The 20,319-nt window shown below is 49.5% G+C and overlaps 6 protein-coding genes across 6 annotated transcripts; 3 read left to right on the top strand and 3 right to left on the bottom strand.

Annotated features, from left to right (window-relative positions):
* Positions 1–237: 237 nt before the first annotated feature.
* AWJ20_2564 (pyridoxal 5'-phosphate synthase) lies at positions 238–729 on the bottom strand (the record flags this gene model as incomplete). The annotated part of the gene is made up of 1 exon (XM_018879514.1): positions 238–729. The coding sequence occupies one exon, from the start codon at positions 727–729 to the stop codon at positions 238–240; it is 492 nt and encodes a 163-aa protein (XP_018737424.1).
* A 3,891-nt stretch (positions 730–4,620) lies between these two features.
* On the bottom strand, positions 4,621–4,980 carry AWJ20_2563 (uncharacterized protein; the record flags this gene model as incomplete). The annotated part of the gene is made up of 1 exon (XM_018879513.1): positions 4,621–4,980. One exon carries the CDS (start codon positions 4,978–4,980, stop codon positions 4,621–4,623), a length of 360 nt encoding a protein of 119 aa, XP_018737423.1.
* Positions 4,981–9,756: 4,776 nt separating this feature from the next.
* On the top strand, positions 9,757–11,565 carry AWJ20_2562 (Putative transcription factor sre2; the record flags this gene model as incomplete). Its single annotated transcript, XM_018879512.1, has 1 exon — positions 9,757–11,565. The coding sequence occupies one exon, from the start codon at positions 9,757–9,759 to the stop codon at positions 11,563–11,565; it is 1,809 nt and encodes a 602-aa protein (XP_018737422.1).
* Positions 11,566–12,673: 1,108 nt separating this feature from the next.
* AKR1 (Akr1p) lies at positions 12,674–14,947 on the top strand (the record flags this gene model as incomplete). Its single annotated transcript, XM_018879511.1, has 1 exon — positions 12,674–14,947. The coding sequence occupies one exon, from the start codon at positions 12,674–12,676 to the stop codon at positions 14,945–14,947; it is 2,274 nt and encodes a 757-aa protein (XP_018737421.1).
* A 200-nt stretch (positions 14,948–15,147) lies between these two features.
* Positions 15,148–16,539, bottom strand: ALE1 (Ale1p; the record flags this gene model as incomplete). The annotated part of the gene is made up of 1 exon (XM_018879510.1): positions 15,148–16,539. One exon carries the CDS (start codon positions 16,537–16,539, stop codon positions 15,148–15,150), a length of 1,392 nt encoding a protein of 463 aa, XP_018737420.1.
* A 1,422-nt stretch (positions 16,540–17,961) lies between these two features.
* Positions 17,962–18,975, top strand: HEM15 (ferrochelatase HEM15; the record flags this gene model as incomplete). The annotated part of the gene is made up of 1 exon (XM_018879508.1): positions 17,962–18,975. One exon carries the CDS (start codon positions 17,962–17,964, stop codon positions 18,973–18,975), a length of 1,014 nt encoding a protein of 337 aa, XP_018737419.1.
* Positions 18,976–20,319: the final 1,344 nt, after the last annotated feature.

The raw sequence follows: 20,319 nt of genomic DNA, 5'->3' as shown, positions 1-20,319 counted from the left end.
CTCCTGCTTCGCAGGAGAATCTGATCCTGACGGGATCTGACCGTGAGAGGGGGAACTGCCTCCGGCTGCTGGGGCTCCGCCCTAGACCCGGGTTGCTCCTGCTTCGCAGGAGAACAGTTGCTGGCATTGTCGACGCAACGACTCGAGCGAAGCGAGAGGAGCAACCAGGGTCTGGGGCGGAGCCCCAGCCGCCGGAGGCAGACCCCTCGTCCCCAAAAAAAAAATCACATGCTATTGTTATGAAGACACTGAGTTACGAGTGACCCGGTTGTGGCTGTCAGCGACCGTCACGGTTTGCACTTTGACAGCGACAATGGCTGCATCGTGGAAGAAACAGCGGGCGTCGGCTGTGTGTGCTGCCATGTGCTTATCGCGGAAGAACTTCTCTTTATCGGAACCTGGTTCCAGAATCACTGCGTGGCCGCTGAATGTAGCGCTGATGCTCGATAGTTCCGACTGGTTCAAATCCTGGAGAAACTGCGCCAGTCCGCTGAGATGTTGACCGTCGCCAGCTCGGTCGGTAGTAATTGAATTTGCTGTTGTGGTCGTCGAGCCCTGTTTGGCGGCTCCTAAACTACGAGCGGTGACCCAGTCGTGCAACAGCAACGATACCTTGGGATTGCTCGAAATATTCTCGAACTTCTGAGTATCTTTGGGAGTAGCTATAATCACGACACCATCCGATTCATAGGGCTCGCCATCTCCGGGTCCAATATACGTGTACGTCATAAGACTCACGTGTGGAGTATCGTTCTTGGACGTGCCCAAATGAAGCTGGTTCTGTTAGATCGGATCGGGGCACTGGGGAGGCCGGATCTGCCTCCGGCGGCTGGGGCTCCGCCCCAGACCCTGGTTGCTCCTCTCGCTTCGCTCGAGTCGTTGTGTCGACGATTCTAGCAGCTGATTCTCCTGCGAAGCAGGAGCAACCAGGGTCTGGGGCGGAGCCCCAGCCGCCGGAGGCACACCCGGTCCCCCTGAGTGACTTACAAAGGTGCCTGATTTCAGAAGGGAAACAGCGCTCGGTGGGATGTCGGACATTGATTTCGGTTGGATGTGAGGAATAGTGATGGGTTATGACAGTGGTTTTGTTGCGTGAAGAAGAATGGCGTGTTTGGCTGGGTGACAAATACAAGGGTCAGATGTCGCTCGTCAATCTCTTATCGGTGCTAGGATTACGTGGGGAAGCGCATATGCGATAAGTAGTAAACATTGCGATCCTGCTACTGCCTCTGCTGCTACTGCGTGAAATTGAGATGACTGTCTGGCCCTGGTAAACTGGTGATTCAAAAATGCCAAAAAAAAATACGGGGTTCATTTGACGAGCAAGTTACGACATTGCCAGTGTGGCTCCAGGGATGTTTTTCCACATGAACCTCTGAACTGAATCTCAGTTACAGTTTGGCCACGAGCTTATTCGATTCGCGGCTGCAGCCTGTTTGTCTTTAATTTTAATTTCCAACTCCAAAATTTATCTGCTGTTCGGTTCAGAAGGTTTTTCGTGAAATGTTAGTGGTGGCTAAGGATGCAGGTGAGCCTGTCGTGGAAAAATACCCCGGATCGTCGATTTACCCCTGGTATCAGACATAACTCCGGATATAAGAGATTCCCTTTTGGGATTGCTGGGGAACACGGTCTTCGGGGAGGGGGGGATGTGAGCTATTGCTAATGGGATTTTCAGCCGAAATTTACGGTCCTTGTTCGTGGAGCCGTTTTCGAGAAGATTTGTTATAGGAGGAGTCAGGTTATCCCGTGTGACTATCAGGGAGCAGGAACACTAAATGGTTAGTGGTGGGACGAGATGTCTGATTAATTACGTAGGGTTAATTACGTAGTTACTAGCTATAGAGTTGTTATTGCAAGAGTGAGCAAATAACGAATAAATAAGTTACAATTGGCTCGATTGAAGTATGAATTGATTATACACGATACCCAGATGTATGAGAAGAGATTGAGTACATGGAAAACACCTATGACTGCTGGTACAAACCATTGAGATAGTTCCAGCACCTGAAAGAGCCAGATAATGGAGGACCAGAAGTATGCCAGATTTGAGAGGAGAGGTTCACAAGATCATTTGATAAGTGAGATCAGACTGCAATAATTGCTCTGGTATAAAGAAGATATGACCAATAAATGAATAAATAAACAACATCTCACTCCTCACTATTCCATTCAGTAAATGGGCATGTCAGTGAATGGACATGTCAGTAAATGAACATGTCAGTGAATGGACATGTCAGTGAATGGACATGTCAGTGAACGGACATGAATGGGCATGTCAGTGAACGGACATGAATGGACATGTCAGTGAATGGACATGTCAGTGATCGGACTTGTCAGTGATCGTACATGTCAGTGAATGGACACGTCAGTGAATGGACATGTCAGTGATCGGACTTGTTAGTGATCGTACATGTCAGTGAATGGACATAGCACAAAACGGACATGCTGGATACTCCAGAGGCATCATGTTCATACCCCTCTGATATATTGAAATGGTCAGCTGTCTCCGTATTTTCATCTGTGGTCTAAGAGAACCTGGAGAAATGTTTTAGGAAAATGCTGTCATCATGAAATTTACAGGACAGTTTCCTTTTAATTTCACTTTGATTCCATGTCAAGGGTACGAGGCTGTGAAGAGTATTTTAACGGACCTTCCAGCAACTTACTGGTCCATACGGAGATGCAAGTTCTGAGCATCATTAAAAGATTCAGGAGAATCGACAGAAAACTGGTTCAAAAACTACATTTCTTCGTGGAGTGATACTCCGTTGGCTGAAGAAGAAAGGCAGTTTAACAAATTTTTGCGAAGTGCTCTGTCATCCTGAATAGTCTTAGGGAGAATGTGAAAAACATCTGGCATGAGGATACAAGAAGCTCCTAAGAGAAGTTAGGTTCTATCAAGCTATTTTCTGAGATCATTAATTTGTTTGCTGAACAAGTTGAGGACAGATCAGGAAAATCCCAAAACACCAAACACGCCTTATTGAAATCCACCAACCATCTCAAGTACCGGATCTGTACCAACATCAAGACGGGTTTACTCTATATTGGAACGCCAGGCTTGAAATATTCAAATGTTTAAATAATTGGACAGAGAGCAAAAATCAATCAAAAACCCTATAGAAGTCGTAGAGCAATTATTCAGATTTATTCTCATTCAGGTTGTCACAGCCACACATGATACTGGATCATTTCCTAATGTTTAGATACAACAGGCACCAACAACCTCTCTCTTATATCACAAACCTCCAATTGCAAAACAGAATACCCATCATCAGCGCGAGAGGACGGACTACCAGTTTAGTCTACAAGTGCCTGAACAAGCTGATAGACAAGCCCATTGGTTACCAAGTTCAAATCATTGGAATTACTACTAGCATATAAACAGGACGCAGCAGATGATCACTCCACTACAAACTCAGACTCTGGTTACGCTCCAGCTGCAACCTCCGCTTGAAGCAAGCAAAGAGCAGAAACCGATTCTGATGGCAGACAACTTCAGCAAATTGCATACAACCGACAGGCAATTGAGTTTTCTGTAAAACCGACAACTCTGCCCGTGGGCCACACTGCCTCCGGCGGCTGGGGCTCCGCCCCAGACCCCGCTGCTCCTCTCGCTCCGCTCGAGTCGTTTCCGTCGACGGTGCCCGTAATCTCCTGCGAAGCAGGAGCAACCAGGGTCTGGGGCGGAGCCCCAGCCGCCGGAGGCACACCCCCTCCAGGAACCTGGTGAGTTGCGAGCTCGCACCGCATGCGCCGCACGGTATGATCTGTTCGTGAAGCTAATGCTGAGCCGGGTTGGAAAAAGCAGACGACAGTCGAATTCAGAGTGAAAATATAAGCGCAATGCAAATGGTGAGTAGTCAAAAGTTTTATGGAAAGGCAGCCAGGTCAAGGGACTAACAATTGTAGCTACCAGAGGGTCGAAAGGGCCCGGATGTAGAGGTCGTTTGGGAGGACCAGAAGCGGATCAACGAGTTCTCTAAACTCAACTCCCGACTGGCTATCTACGAACAAACATTAAAAGAACAGCAAGCAGAGAAAGAGTTTCTGGACGATGTGGTCATGGAACTGGAGCTCGTAGACGAGGACGAGAAAGTGCAATATAAAATTGGAGACACGTTTGTGTTCCTGCCGCAACCCGAGGTGCTCGAACGCTTGGAACAGGACACAGCCAAACTGGACGAGCAATTGGCTGACACACAAAAGAAAGTGGCTGACACCGAAAAAAGCATGGACGAACTGAAAACAAAGCTGTACGGCAAATTCGGCAATGCCATCAACCTCGAAAGGTAGACAGACACCGGGACGGTGGTATGCCTCCGGCGGCTGGGGCTCCGCCCCAGACTCTGGTAGCTCCTCTCGCTTCGCTCGAGTCGGTTGCGTCGACGATACATAAGATCTCCTGCGAAGCAGGAGCAACCAGGGTCTGGGGCGGAGCCCCAGCCGCCGGAGGCAGCACCCTACCGCCCGTGGAGAGATGAGTTTAGCATTAATAAATAGACATATAAAAAATAATAGGCTTTTCGTAACGAGCGAGCGAACTGGTCCTGCCAGAGAAATGAGGGTATTGCGTTTGCGCCAGGGGTGGTGGTGGTAGGGGTCATTAGGTCGTGATTAGTGGTTGTTAGCAGAGACGACTTGGTCGACCTCGACTATGAAGGGGTACTGGGCGTCGTTGTCATTCTTCTCGAAGATGGCAATGACATCGGCAGGAGCAGATACTGCAAAGCCCTTGACAACCGTGTTGTATTCGTAGGTGATGTAAGCGCCGATTTCCTTGAGTTTCTTCTCTGCGGCCTTGACAACACGGTCTGGGGTCTCGAGTCCTTTCTCGAAAATAATGATATACTTCATGAGTGACGAGTCCGAGGCGGCCTTCTGAAGAGTAGTAGTACCAGCCAGAGCCGCAGACTGGGCAGACAGAGCCATGGTGGCCAGTGTGGCCACAAATGCCAGCGTTGTAGACACTTTCATTGCTGTTTGTAGTGGAGTTAGAGTTGTAGTTTTGTTGAGACTGTCGATTCTGGATTCTGTCGTCAAGACTTCTTTCAGTAGAACGATAGAGTCAAGTGGTAGTCTCAGTGGCTACCAGTGATACGGTCGAAGTTGCTGACAATTGGTGGTGGTGGTGGTGGTGATGGTGGTAGCTCGAACGGACGAGACAATTGGCAATCTGCTGATAACCTCGAGGTGTGAGCCCGACGCGAGATTATATAGATTTTGTTCTAATTAGCAGCGGCAGAAGCAGTGGCTGAAGCAATGACCGAGCACTGACTGACTGACTGACTGTTGCTGGGGTTGTTGCAGTGGGTGCTTGATGCAGCAGACTCTTGCAGAGGCTGTAGTTGCAACAACAGATGCAATAGCGGTTTCTCCAACTGGTTGTTGTTGGTAAGTGCTGGCTGTTTATCTTGAACAGGCGTGGCCAGAGAGTACACAGTAAAAAAATCTCACTGTCTGTATCTTGTTATCTTGTTTTATCTTGTTTGAAAATGACGGATTTCCGGAAGTGCCGCAATGATAACAAAAATATACCAGTTCCTGTTTCCTATTTCCTGTTTCTGTTTCCCTATAGTGACTTAGAAATGAAATTCAAGTTGCTGGATTAGTTCAATTATACCTTTGTTATTGCCACACTGAGATACTTGAAAAGTAGAAGTAGCAGAAGAAGCAACAAACAACAAAAACGAGATTTATCGCGATAAGGATTGTCCACTAGCTTTATATGAAAAAACAAGCAGTTCCAAGTAATAATAAACGGGTAAAAAATGTGAAACACGAATTGGAAAAAACAAGTAATTTAACGATAAAATGAAACAAGTCCCAAGAAAAATAAAATAATAATAAAAACTCAAGTGATAATAAACAAACTAAGTAAGAAAGGTAAACTGAAAAACTTAGCAGCAGCAGCGGTCGTCGTCCCAGTTGGCGGATCCAAACAGGGCAATTGTTACTAAGTGGGAGAGTGCTATGTAATACTGATACAAAACGGCTGCAATCCAGATAATTAGCTGGTGCAGCAAAGGCATTTATGTGCAGGGTAAATCCGGTTAATGAGGGGCATCTAATCGCAGTCATGCATGCTGGAATGAGCAAAACGCCACTTTGGGGCCACATTAGCTGCATCCTCTGCGGGGGACCAGCCGATCCCCTCAGCGGGGTACGCGCCCCGCCGAGGAATGAGGCCCATCACTGGTTCAAGGTCACTTGAGTCACTGTGAAATCGGGGCTTGACATTCCTGATCCGATGGCGCTAGGCCCGGGCCACACGCCACGCGGCGGTGTGGTTGCGGGGTGTGACCCGTGCCTCCGGCGGCTGGGGCTCCGCCCCAGACCCTGGTTGCTCCTGCTTCGCAGGAGTTTGCGAGAACTGCGACGCGGGCAGATTGGACAGTCACTGTTCACACCCCTGCATCTGCGCCGTTAACAGTATCGCAAATAATAATTTGATGAACCGCTGCACCGGTCGCGCGACCTCTGGCGGGGTCCTGCTGCCTCCGGCGGCTGGGGCTCCGCCCCAGACCCTGGTAGCTCCTCTCGCTGCGCTCGAGTCGGTTTCGACACGGTCCCCGCACCCCTCCTGCGAAGCAGGAGCAACCAGGGTCTGGGGCGGAGCCCCAGCCGCCGGAGGCATGCAGGGCCACCCGTCCCTGCATCGCCGCTAGCCGCGAACGGCCGCGATCGCCCACCTGGAACCCGGGCCATAGCACCCGTTAGTTTATAGGTGTGCTTGTGAAACATGGCAGTGCCGAACCGGGCTGTGTACACGGGCCAGCCGGGGGTCTGCCTCCGGCGGCTGGGGCTCCGCCCCAGACCCTGGTTGCTCCTGCTTCGCAGGAGAGGTGTGGGGACCCCGTCGAAACCGACTCGAGCGCAGCGAGAGGAGCTACCAGGGTCTGGGGCGGAGCCCCAGCCGCCGGAGGCACGCCCTCGTGCCCGTGTATGCACGGGACCATCGTAATCGGATCCCCCGCTGGCTGCCCCTCCTGCTGTACGCAGGGAGCTGGCGACCAACCACATTCTGCTGTGCGTCGGGACCCACTGCTATTTTTGTATCTGCATGGCTACACTTGAGAGGTGCGTCAGGGGCAGCGAGGGGGAGGGGGGTGTGCCTCCGGCGGCTGGGGCGCTGCCCCAGACCCCGTTGTGGCTCGCTTCGCGAGCCCTTCACCCCTCGGGGCGTGGAGGGGTGATTTTTCACCGGCCGGCGCCACCCCCACGCCGCTCGCGGAGCGAGCACAACAGGGTCTGGGACGGAGCCCCAGCCGCCGGAGGCCAGTGAGCACCCCTGTCAGAAGTAACTTTGGCTCTGAAACATCCGTGATGCTCCTCGTGACTGAGTTGGCATCGGCTCAGCCAGCCACTGGCAATGTTTAGGTTGGCATCGGCAGTGCTGAAACGCGCGGGCCACGGAACGCGACCCTTCGAGTTGAGCTCCGCAGCAGCAGGTTTTTCCGTCCATTGGCGGGGTCAGGGGTAGGTTTCTCCTCGGTCAAGCTCGCTCGTCGGGTGGTTTTTTCACAGGTTCTTCTCCTTCGGTTCGACCACGTGATAATGCGAATGCGACAGCACACGAGGGACCGCGATTGTCTGTCGGCCTGTCTGCCTGCTGATCGGGTCTCAGATCCGTGCGAGAGACGGTTCCTGGTACCTCGAACTGGGGTCCAAACTCGATTGTGTCCTGCTACCGGCTGATGGCTCCCTAGTGGGACCTGGCGTTCCTGGTGATACCGTGCATCTCCGATTTGTCGCTGCTGAAGTGCGTTTTGATTGAACCGATTTCACTTTCCGCAGGTGTTTTGCGACAGAAATCGAGATTCAAACACTGCTGCTGATGCGGATGCTGCTCGAGAACCGAGGCTCCGATGATACTCGATTGTCCGGCTGGCACCTCCCACTGTACAGGGGACCTACAGGAACCCCAATCTTATCTAATGCTTTTCAGATCCACCGACTGGCTCGGTCGAATCCAGCGGTCAGCGTCCTTTTCGTATCTGCGGACAGCCCATTGTAACATCACCAAATAACTCCTGGACACCAGCATTTGACCCGTACAACCAATTGCACACCAATCACCAGCAAAATATGGGGTCGACTCTCCAACACATCCAGACCACCCTCCGATGGCTGGCTGGAAGTCGTCAAAAAAAAGGGGTAACTTTAAAGTGGATCTGTATGCATATAAATTAGTATGCACCAGCCGATCGCCAGCGATCTACGGCGTTGCCAGTTTGGGCAATTTTATAACCAAACTGGGCGAGGGTGCTGGACCCACTAAGCAATATAGAGAAATATGATTACCTAGTATGCGATGCCATCTGCCGACTCGACGCGTGGGCCAACGTAGTTAATTTTTCTAAACATAACTTTTTTTTTCCTGTCTGCTGTTGGTGCACTGTTCGGTGCTTTTACCTGTATAATCAATCGAATCCTTGTTAAATCGGCTGTACCTGTTTGACGTGGTTGGGTAATATCTATCCGAGATTGGCAATTGATAAACTGGCATTTGTGAACAAACTGACATGCAACTTCATGTCCTCTTTTCACACAATCTCCCTCGACTCACGAAAGTTATACTGCCAATTGAAGTTTAACTTGAGGCTCTATCCAGTTGGAATTTTTTTTCTTTTGGTTTTCTTTGTTTGACATTATCAAATTGTGCTTTCACAAGTCTTGGTTGTTGTACATTTTCATTCGCTAATTTTTATTTGTTCAGTGTTCAGTGTTCGGTGATTCCTGTTTGGTTCCTTAATTCGTTAGTCGTTCTTCTTCATTCGTTAATTGGTTGGCTTTTTGGTTGTAATACGCTTGATTCATTCGTCTCTCGTGGTCTTTTGTTCCTTTGGTCGTGTCCTGTTCGTGAATTCATCAGTTCTCTCTACTCAGTCCTAAATCCCTGTCCTGTGACCTGTGATCTTGTCTTTTCTATCTCCCTATTAAGTTTGAATTCTTTTGGGGGATCGTTGACTTTATCCCACTTGGCTTGCTGTCGGCTCCTTTCCATCTATCTACCATTATCAACGCCCCATTTGCTTGTTTCGTCATATTCCCAACTGCACTAAGGTTTCAAGGCAGTTAACCTAAAATATCCACTGTCTGTACTGCTGTGACTATCACATCAACTCAATTATCACTTTGGCTATCTGCAGAGAATAAAACGTTAACGTTAAAACCTGGTGGCTAAAGTTAGTTAGGCTCACGCACAGAGACTTAATAACCATTCTCTCTACCGACATACGCGTTCTCACGTATTGGCTGCATATCTATATATATATCTATATATTGTCTGTTCCTGGTTTATCATTAATTGGTTTCTCCTGAATTTCGCATAAAATCTGGTGTCTTGGTGGGCTGATTGATTCTGTCGAAAAAAAAAAAAAGTCTGGTACCTTTTTATTTGTGGAACTGTTGTTACCAAAGTTCAATCTGCAGTCTCATTTAACTTCGACTAACTGCTCAAGCGGCGTGTGAAACCCCACCATCCGTCTGTTTTTCCGTCTGTCGTTCTTTCTGTCTTTCTGCCTGTTTTTTTGTCTTTCTTTTTGCTGTTTGTCTGCTGTCTACCTGCTGTCTGTTCATATCGGTAACTATTTGTATCCTGTCTTCCTGTTTGACTGTTGTCAACTTCTACTGCTTACCCCTGATTTTCATTTTCAACTGGTGCTGTCGACCGTGTCTCGTTGATCTCTTCTCATAGTGTCGCGTTCTGCTTTGACCTTGTCATCAACAAAACCCCACTAGTACCCATCAATGGATCTCAAAGACATTGTGTCGCAGTCCAGCTCAAATAATGGCGCTCGCCTGCACACTTCGTCGTCCACTACTCCTAAAAGTGGACTAATATCTCCCGACAGCTCGATTGTCCAGGATTCTAATAACAATAACAGCAAAAAAGGCCTCGAAATGTCTAATAACGAGTCTATAACCTCCCCCAACAGAGGTTCTGCCAATACACATGCCCTGCATAATGAGAATGTCAAAAATCTGCCATCTCCTGAACCATCTCCTAAACCGTCACCTGAACCTGTCCCTACAATTGCTGAAACTGTGACTCGTGAGCTTCCTCCTCTGCCAAGCCAGTTTAAATTCGGCAGTGGATCTTCTGTGTCAAGTTCAGTCTCTGCTGAACCGGCTCAAACCAGCAGTACTTCACGGTCTATCCCTCTTAGTTCCATTCTAGCTCATAAAAGACAGCTCAGTGAACAGCCTTTACCCGACACTGTTCATGAAAAGAAAGCTGTTCTCGAAGGACGACGAAGATTACAGCCTAGGTCGCAGCAAATGGGACAAGACCAACAACCTCCACTCCAGCAGCTTCCACAACAGCAACAGCAACAGCTGCCCCATCTGCCACAGAAACAACGGCAACAACAGCAGCATGTTCCACCACCACTACAAGTTGCAGCAGCTCCAGAATTGCCTTATTCCGAGCCTGAACACAGAGACTATGGACACTCAACCACCCACACGTTACCTCATCAGTACCCCTCACAACCTGTAAACTACTCGTCATCAACTAACTCTATACCCTCTGGGAACTCCAATCCCGAGTCTGTAGCTTACTCTCATTCAGAAACTCAGCCAGAAGAAACTTCTGAAGACGATAAAGAAGAGTACCTGCCAATAGCACCATCCGGAACGGCCACTATTCCTGTTATGGCTCCTACCACAATCTCTAGCACCAGTGTTTCCAGTCGAAGACATGCCCATATTCTTTCTGAACAACGTCGTAGAGAGAATATCAACGGCGGTTTCAAACTGCTCAAAAATGCTGTTCCGTTTTGCCAAGGAACACAGGATTCTAAAGCCATGATCCTCAAAAAGGCCGTTGAATATATCAACTCTCTGGAATTAGAGATTCAATCACTTCGATATTCCAACTCATCGACAGTGACTAATTCCTCGTCTGCTACCTCTTCTCCTTCAAATCCAATGTATAATATGAACACATCTCGTCCATCTCGGTCTCCTACCTCGGCCACTCTTCCACCTCCTCCTCCACCACCTCCTAGTGCTGTCCGTCCTGAACGAACTATATCTCAACCAAACCCAAATCTACACCCCCCTCCTCCCCAACAGCAGAATCACCACCAGCCACACCAACAACAACACCCTCATCGACACCAGCAACCGGAAGACCAACATCGCCAAACAGCCCATCCAGGACCACCTCCTCGTCGACCTCCTCCTCCACCTCCACCACCTCAACGATCTCCAACAGCCATCCCCCTTGTACAGCCTCCACCTCTTCACGTTCACCATCCACACCACCTTCACACTCAACCTGTGATCCCTCCACAAGCGGTTCCTCAACGCTACGGATCTGTAGCCCCCCCTCCTCCAACATATAATTATGCATACAACGAGTCCATTTCACGGCCCACCTCCACACCACCTACAACACGACCTCTACAGTCGCCTTCAATCTCCACCAAACGCAACTTCAGTCTCCCCAACGAGAACTACACCATTCCTCGACTGTCATCCTCACCTGTCTCCCGGCCCTCAGGAGCCTTCACTCCACCTCCCCGCTCCTTCCCACTGCCACCCCCCTTATAAACTGTCTCACTAATCCCGCTGCTTGATCCCCCCCCTTAATATGTTTCGCATAATCTGTTCTAATTATTTATTTTATCTTGCCAATCTAATTTATCCTCCAACTCCTCCTGCCTCCGGCGGCTGGGGCGCTGCCCCAGACCCCGTTGTGCTCGCTTCGCGAGCAGCTTCGGGAGGGTCGTCCGCCAGGGGGGTTGTTGGACGAAATGCAGGGACGACGATCTGTGTATTAACTCGCACGACACCCCTGTCGATCCTGTGACTGAGTCCCTGATACACGTCAGTAACAACCTTCAATTTAAGGTGTATACCGTTTTCTGACTGATCTGGTTCTGAAACTTTGTCAAAAGACAAATTATTTCAGTTGCTGAACGGGGAAGAGCTGACGGTACCTGCAGCTGTCAGCTGTCATCTGCTGGTCTCATGCAGGTCTAGAACACGCCAAATGCCTCTCAGACCCGATTCATGCTCGTCTCACGGTTCTAAAATTAACACTAGAAGCTTTAAAAAGCCGTTATTCTGTGAATTCTATAAAAAGGAAAAGAAACATCAGATGAGACCAGCGGTAGTTACATGGCTCGTATATAGATGAAATACGAAGGTGCATAATCAGCTCCGAGAGCGGGATCCGACTGCTAAATTATTCAATTTCGTGCCAAAAACAGAGTTTCCAACTTAAAAAGCCATTTCACAGCTCTACCGATACCGCAATTCCACTCTCAAATCCCAAACTCAGTTCCCAGGAACGGACCATCCGGGTCCGCTCCCGACCCCGTACCCCCCAAAAAACCACCCATCCCCACGAAACGAGCGGAGCGAGCCACGGGGTCTGGGGCGGAGCCCCAGCCGCCGGAGGCATACCCCCATCCCCAGCGGAAAATTGAATCAGAAAGCTAAAAGACCCTGATGAGAAAGCAACCGCAGCAGGGTCCATCTGCAGCGAGACCTAACCCATTTGGACCTGTGATGAGTTGCATGTCGGAAGGAGGTCTAAGCCTGGTTCGACAGTTGCAAGCCGACGGAGGAGGATTTGTGGCTGAGAATTTATTAATTTTTTTATTTGTTGTTGGGATTGAGAGTGAAAATTGAGAGTGGCTGGGATTTAAAAGTCATGGCAAGGAATAAGAAAAGTCGGTCGACCAGCGACGAGGCCGCAGAGCTGGCGACTCTGGTGAATTCCAGGGGCACAGTTGCCACGGTCAGCGAGTCTGAGGTCAATGCTCAGGGAAGTTTTGCAAAGTTGAGTAATGGAGGCGAGTTCATTGGTGAAGATGGCGATCTCAGTAATTTCGCGTCAGCAAATCAGTCGTTAGAAGATGTAAATTCAGGGTCTGTCAGCGGGATTAATGACCCGGAGAACATAAATAACAGCGACAGAAACGATAGAACCGGCCCAAACGATGATTCAGGGTCAAATAATCAACAGGGAGGACCGCCTCCGGAACCGTCGCCGCTGATACGAGCAGCACAGACAGGCGATTTAGAAGGACTGACAGCCCTGGTTGAACAGGAGAAAGCGTCGGTCCATGATTTGTCGGAAGACGGAACAAGCGCTCTTCATTGGGCAGCAATTAATAATAGACTGACAGTTTGCGAGTATCTCATTAAACAGGGAGCTACAGTCGACTTGAAAGGTGGTCAATTACAAGCTACTCCTCTACATTGGGCCTGTCGAAGTGGTCTGGTGTATATAGTTCATCTTCTGCTCAATCATGGAGCAGATCCGTTGAGAACAGATGCTCAGGGGTTCAATGCTTTACATCTGGCTACCCACTCATCAAATGTGATGCTGGTCATTTATTTGTTACATCACGGATTACAAGTTGATATAGTGGATCCTAATGGCCGTAGTAGTCTTCACTGGGCTGCATATCAGGGAGACGCACTTACTATTGATACTCTGTTGAAATGGGGAGCTGATGTTAAATTAAAGGATAAAATGGGATTTATTCCTTTACACTGGGCTATTGTTAAAGGCTCAAAACCGTGTATTCAGAAACTGATTGAAGAAGGGTCAGACGTGTTTGCCCCGTCCAACGAGGGGAAAACCCCCAGAACCATGAGCCAAGAAATGAATACGGTCCAAGCGTTTGAAAGTGCATTAGTAGAAGCAGGACGACTGACAAACGGTGATTACAGACCCCGGTTTTTAAGCGAAAGACATACCAATATAATTATATTCCTGTCGCCATCACTGGTGTTTCCAACTGTTTTTGGCTTTTTCGCATGGCTGCCATGGTTTATAGCATGGCCTATTACGGCCGGATTCTATTATGGATATCTTAGAGTGTTGAACGATTTCATATTTCCTAACGCATATTTCGGTCATGGAGCGTTATTACGGTCGCCATTTCTGTCTGGGGTATTTCTTGCCAGTTGTAATATCACCTGGGTGGTCTACCTGTTTTTCATTCTGCCTGCTACAATAGCCATAGCACCTATTCTGAACCTGGCGTTTTTTTCAGTGTTTGCCCTGGCTATGTATGCATTTTACAAGACCATGACCATGGATCCTGGATACATTCCTAAACCATCAGGAATCAGCGAGCAGAAGAAGATCATTGAAGAGCTCATTGATAAAGGAGATTTCGACTCACGACACTTTTGCATTATCACCTATGTTCGCAAACCACTGCGATCCAAGTACGATAGAAAGTCGAAACGCGTGGTGGCCCGATTCGATCATTACTGTCCATGGATCAATAACGTGGTGGGAGCACGCAACCACCGGCTGTTTATTGTGTACGTTCTGAGTCTGTTATTTGGAATCTCGCTTTTCTTATGGATCTATTTCGGATACTATATTACCACACTGCCTGTCGAGACGGTTGCATGTGAAATTCTTGGTGCTACCCTGTGTAGAGCATTTGAGTATGCCCCGTACTCGACGACAGTCGCATTTTGGGACTCGTTTCAACTGGTATGGATAGTGTTTTTGACGTTTGTACAGCTGGTTCAGATTGCGCGATCCATGACCACTAACGAAGCAACAAATCTTCACCGGTTCGGGTTTATGGGAGCCGACGATTTCTCGAGTTCACCCCGCGATCATCCCAGTAACATGGCAGCTTTAAGTCATATGGCGAACATGCCAGCAGCTCCACGAACCCGTTGCTGGTCTACAGCGTTCCGAGTGCTCGGAATCGACCAGTTCGTGTCCACATCAAAAGACACGTTTATCCGCAACAACCCCGGCGCCAGCAGCAACCCGGCCAATCACGGCATTGTCACCAACTGCACCGATTTCTGGTGTCCTGGCGGCAACTACAACATCCTCGAAGAACCCCATGGCGCCCCTGGTTCTCTCGGCGGCAATCCCATCGACTACTACCAACTGTGGGACTTCCCGAAACCCAGGGGCCACGACGGGTACCAACACGTGTAATAAAAGATTCTCGTTGTAACGGACTCTGCCTCCGGCGGCTGGGGCTCCGCCCCAGACCCTGGTTGCTCCTGCTTCGCAGGAGTTTTACGACTGACGGGACCGGCCACATAACGACTCGAGCGCAGCGAGAGGAGCCGGGGGGTCTGGGGCGCAGCCCCAGCCGCCGGAGGCAGAGTCCGGGATAGTTTATTAAAGTAGAATTAGCGGTGAGCCGGGTGGGTGGCCCGGAAGTCCTGGAGTTGCTGGATGAGGTCGGCTCGGAGCTCGTCCATTTCGCGGATGGCGTCATGGATTTCGTCATCGAGGTGGTCAATGTCGGGTTGGGGGATTCCCAGTGACGTCTGGCTTGTGAGAATGTCGAGGTCGGCCTTGATTTGTTTGAGTCGTAGTGAATCGATCTTGATTTGTTCGCTGTGTGATAATGGTACTGGCTGTAGTTTCTTAAGTGCTTTGGTGATATATTTCTTTGGAGGTCCAAGGAAAAGGAACATTGAAATTGCTATTGCGATGTGGACGTAGTAGTATACAGATGCCCACATGGCCAATGATGGTTTCAGGTCCAGGATAATGAAGGGTTGGACAATGTATCCAAATGCCAACTGTGTCACCACAAAACAGGTAATGTCGTAATACACTTTATATGGACCAGGAGTGACTCCGTCAGCAGATACAAAGATGGGACGAAGGTTTCGTCTGAAAAGTTTGCCTACAGACTGGAAAAATGCACCTCCGACAAATGTCAGATAATATCCCGGTCTTGTTCCATGCCACAGAGCAGAAGTCACAAATGTAGCTAAAGTACTTCTGAACCCGGGTTTACGGCCCTTAGGAGTCACTCGGAGATACACATAGTTTTTCAGCCATTTATTAGTGTTCATGTTCCAGGCTGCCAACAGGATATGAGTATTCTGACCCGTTTCAAAGGCCCAAGGGTCGATATTTTGCACCCTGTTCCATAGATACTTGGTCTTACCGGTCTTGGGATTGGTATATTTCCCGTTGAATCCTAATCCACTGAGAATACACGCGCCCTCGGAAATTGTCCAAGCACCGTAATATTTCAGTCTGTATGTGATACCTAGTGCGTACAGATAGAAAGCACGCACAATAAATGGCAATTCTACAGTGAACTTATCAGATTGAGCGTACTCAAGAGAAATATAGTTCGTGATCTGGGTCCATAGCACGATCCACAGGATTCCCTGCACCAGTTTCTTGGTGGCCACACGACCACTACGAGGGATCCGTCGCTTTACAATAGTATCACCACTAGCTTTCTTATGAATGACATCGAACATGGACAGATCCATCCAGCGAGCAAACTCCATATAGTCATAAGACGGGCCTGTCATAAGAGACGGGAAGAAAAAAGCGTATGACAAAAACTCAATCAATGACGGGTGTTTTCGAACTGCCCGGTCTTTTTGTAATTCCGACAGACTAGATTCTGACAGCGTGCCATCGTACACATTCCAGCCAAACGAACTGAGTTTCATACACAAGACCATCTGAGCACCGGTTATATCAATGACATTAACATCGAAATCCGGCTTGATCTGTGCCTCAACATGATTAATAAACAAATGGCCCATGACAAAAACGAAGTTGGCCCACGGCATCAACGCCGACCGAGCAAACCTCTTTGAAACATAGTACGTGAACAGAGTACTAATCAAACACGTCTTCAACCCACCCCACAAATTGAAAATACCCACCAAATACACAAATGCCACGCTTTTAAACCGTTAGTAACGACAACCGACTGGGGACATGCCTCCGGCGGCTGGGGCTCCGCCCCAGACCCCGCTGCTCCTCTCGCTCCGCTCGAGTCGTTTTCGTCGAGTTTCCCAGCCACTCCTGCGAAGCAGGAGCAACCAGGGTCTGGGGCGGAGCCCCAGCCGCCGGAGGCAGACTCACTCACCCCAAAATATACACCTGGCGCAGCAGAAGATTCGAGTCGGGCAGTCGTTTGAGCACCGCACACAGCGGGTACGACAGCGTCAGACACGCCGCGATCCGGAGCAAATCCGGCGGCAGGCCTGTCGACGCACCCGTGGTCTCGAAAAACGTGTCCAGAAAAGCTACTGACGGCATCCCGCACCGCACTTTCTACCAATTGGGTCTCTTGATCGGATCTGGCGTCGTCTCACTCTCGTACTCTCGTGAACCTCAATCACGTTTCTCACCCCCGCACGGCTGATGGGGGACCTGCCTCCGGCGGCTGGGGCTCCGCCCCAGACCCTGGTTGCTCCTGCTTCGCAGGAGTTTTTAGGAGGATCCGTCCACGGAACGACTCGAGCGTAGCGAGAGGAGCAGCCAGGGTCTGGGGCGGAGCCCCAGCCGCCGGAGGCAGGTGCCACCCCCTGAATCCGTGCCAGGGTCCAGCTGCAGGCCATGTGGCGCCCGCGGCGAGCCTGTTTTCCCGGTCCCTGGCGGGGTTTGACAGTGACCAGGAGCGAAAGAGCGGGTGCGGTGGGTTCGAGACACGGGTTTTGGTGCCGGTTCATACCCGTGAGGGGTGGTGAGAGCGGGGGAAGGTTCAGGGTTCAGGGGGGCTGCGCCGATCGGTGCAGGAGGGTCTGGGCCCGATGGGGGTGACTGATCGGCATTTTTCAGTTGCTCGCAGGTTAGCTCGGTCTCGGTAGTGAGAGTGGCGTGGTTGACCATTGAACGCCACAATTGACCTTCTCCATTCAACAACAGCCCATTTCCAATGATTTCGAGACAAATTCTGAAGACTCTGGCGATATCGCGGCACCCACTGGGCCGCCGGTTCGCCAGCTCGTCCACAAACGGCACCGTAAGTGAGCTTCCGAGAGGGGGGATGTGCCTCCGGCGGCTGGGGCTCCGCCCCAGACCCTGGTTGCTCCTGCTTCGCAGGAGTTTTTTTTGTGGGATCCGTCGACGAAACGACTCGAGCGAAGCGAGAGGAGCAGCCAGGGTCTGGGGCGGAGCCCCAGCCGCCGGAGGCACACTTCGGAAGAACGAGAACTGACTGGGTGTAGGCTATTGTCATGATGAATATGGGAGGTCCTTCGACGATTCCAGAGACCCATGATTTCTTGTTGCGACTGTTTTCGGATGGCGATTTGATCCCGTTGGGTCCGTTTCAGTCGTGGATCGCCAAGGCTATTGCGTATCGAAGGACAGCAGATATCGAGAAGAAGTATGAGGAGATTGGAGGTGGGTCGCCCATTCGCAAGTGGACGTCGCTGCAGGCTTCTGAGGCTTGTAAACTGCTGGATGAGCTTTCCCCAGAGACAGCTCCTCATAAACCATATATCGCGTTTAGATATGCTGCTCCGTTGACTGATACTACATATAAACAACTGCTGGACGACGGGATCACGAGGGCTGTGGCTTTTACCCAGTATCCGCAATATAGTTACTCGACTACTCGAAGTAGTTTTAATGAGTTGAGGAAAGTTCAGAGGGAACTGGATCCGAATGGCAAGATTACCTGGAGTTTTATTGAACGATGGCCTACACATCCTGGTCTGGTAAAGACATTTGCTCGTCATATCCAGGACCAGCTTAATGCATTTGACGAATCTATTCGTGATCAAGTAGTGATTCTGTTTTCTGCACACTCGATTCCTATGTCGGTTGTTAATCAGGGTGACCCATATCCAGCCGAGGTCGCTGCTACTGCGTTTCATGTGATGCAGGAACTCAAGTTCTCCAACCCGTACCGAGTAGTCTGGCAGTCTCAAGTGGGTCCTCGGCCTTGGTTAGGTGCTCAGACTGCTAAAGTAGTTGCTGCTCTGGAACAACGTGAGAGTACAAAGGGAATTGTCGTGGTTCCTGTAGCGTTTACATCAGACCATATTGAGACATTGCATGAAATTGATATTGAACTGAAGGAAGAAATGAAGCGTCCCGAACTTTTACGTCGTGCCGAGTCGCTGAATGGAGACCCCGAGTTCATCAAGGCAATTGCCGACATTGCCCACGCCCATCTCGCCGAGTCTACTGAAAAACAGGTCGAGAGCGGTGCCGCCATCAAACCGTACATAATGCGAATCTAATCCCCATCTTGCTGTTACGCTACCGAACATGCCTCCGGCGGCTGGGGCTCCGCCCCAGACCCTGGTTGCTCCTGCTTCGCAGGAGATGGCGGGGACCCTGGAGTGAAATTCTCAGACCAAGAGCCAGTTTCTTGTATCGGAGAACCACCAAAAAGACACTCCGACTCGTGGGAGCTCGGTCTCACCCTGTTCTATTTGTTATTTATATTTTCGGAAATTTCAGGGGTCCTGCTAATATAAACCAGGTGTGGATTTGTCTGGACTCTGGCAGCATGATGGCCAGTATCGGTAGCGGGGTCAGGTGTCACCAAGTGGAATCCAAATAGTGTTGAGTCTTTATCACTACTGATCCATGGAAAGGCACCCCGTCTACAAGTCCCCGCCATCTCCTGCGAAGCAGGAGCAACCAGGGTCTGGGGCGGAGCCCCAGCCGCCGGAGGCATGTTGGGGAGTTGTGATTTTAGGGCCGTTAGCGTTTCTTTCTAGTCCATAAGCTTTAGGCTTGAAAATAACTACCCAAAGTACTGCTTTTTGAAAAAAAGATTACTATTCAGAATATTTTTACTATAAGAACTCTCACTATTTCATTCAGAGATCGGATATTTCAGAAAAATGACATGTCAGTGAATGGACATGTCAGTGATCGGGCATGTCAGTGATCGCACATATCAGTGATCGCACATATCAGTGAACGGGCATGTCAGTGAATGGTCATGTCAGTGAAAGGGTATGTCAGTGAATGGGCATGTCAGTGATCGGGCATGTCAGTGATCGGGTATGCCAGTGAATGGACATGTCAGTGATCGCACGTAGCACAGGACGGACGACGCGTGAACGGGAATGTCAGTGAACGGACATGGCAATCGAATTTATTTGTGACTGAGTGGCGGAAAGTGTGGCCCATGAGTAGTTGGCTGAAATTTACAGCTCCATAGAACCTTGTAAATAAATTTATAATATTAATTCAAGAAGAGAAGGTGATAACAGGAACTTGAACTGTTTTTAACTTTAAATACTCAAATCATAATTAAAAACATTTCTATAATAGTTGTTCTATAGTACGATTATTGCTTTCCTAACGTCGGTCGAGAATATCTTTAGGCTGGTTGATGAATTCGAAGCGTTCGAACTTTTTATTAGAGTTCTCGATAGACTTATGGCAAAACTCTAGAGACTTCAGCATGTCATTGGATTACAGAGTGGGATTTGGTCTCTACAATCCAAAATTCACTCTTGGAGTTCATTAGCAAAATGGAGGGGTTTTTTCTCATCAATACAAGCCAAAAATACAAACAATATGATAGCTCTGGTAATAGTGAGAGAGATATGTGGACATGGACTCAC

Source organism: Sugiyamaella lignohabitans, chromosome B, assembly GCF_001640025.1.
Source record: "Sugiyamaella lignohabitans strain CBS 10342 chromosome B, complete sequence".
NCBI lineage: Eukaryota > Fungi > Ascomycota > Dipodascomycetes > Dipodascales > Trichomonascaceae > Sugiyamaella > Sugiyamaella lignohabitans.
Note: the sequence above shows the minus strand (reverse complement) of the source record. Positions and strands in the feature narration are given on the sequence as shown.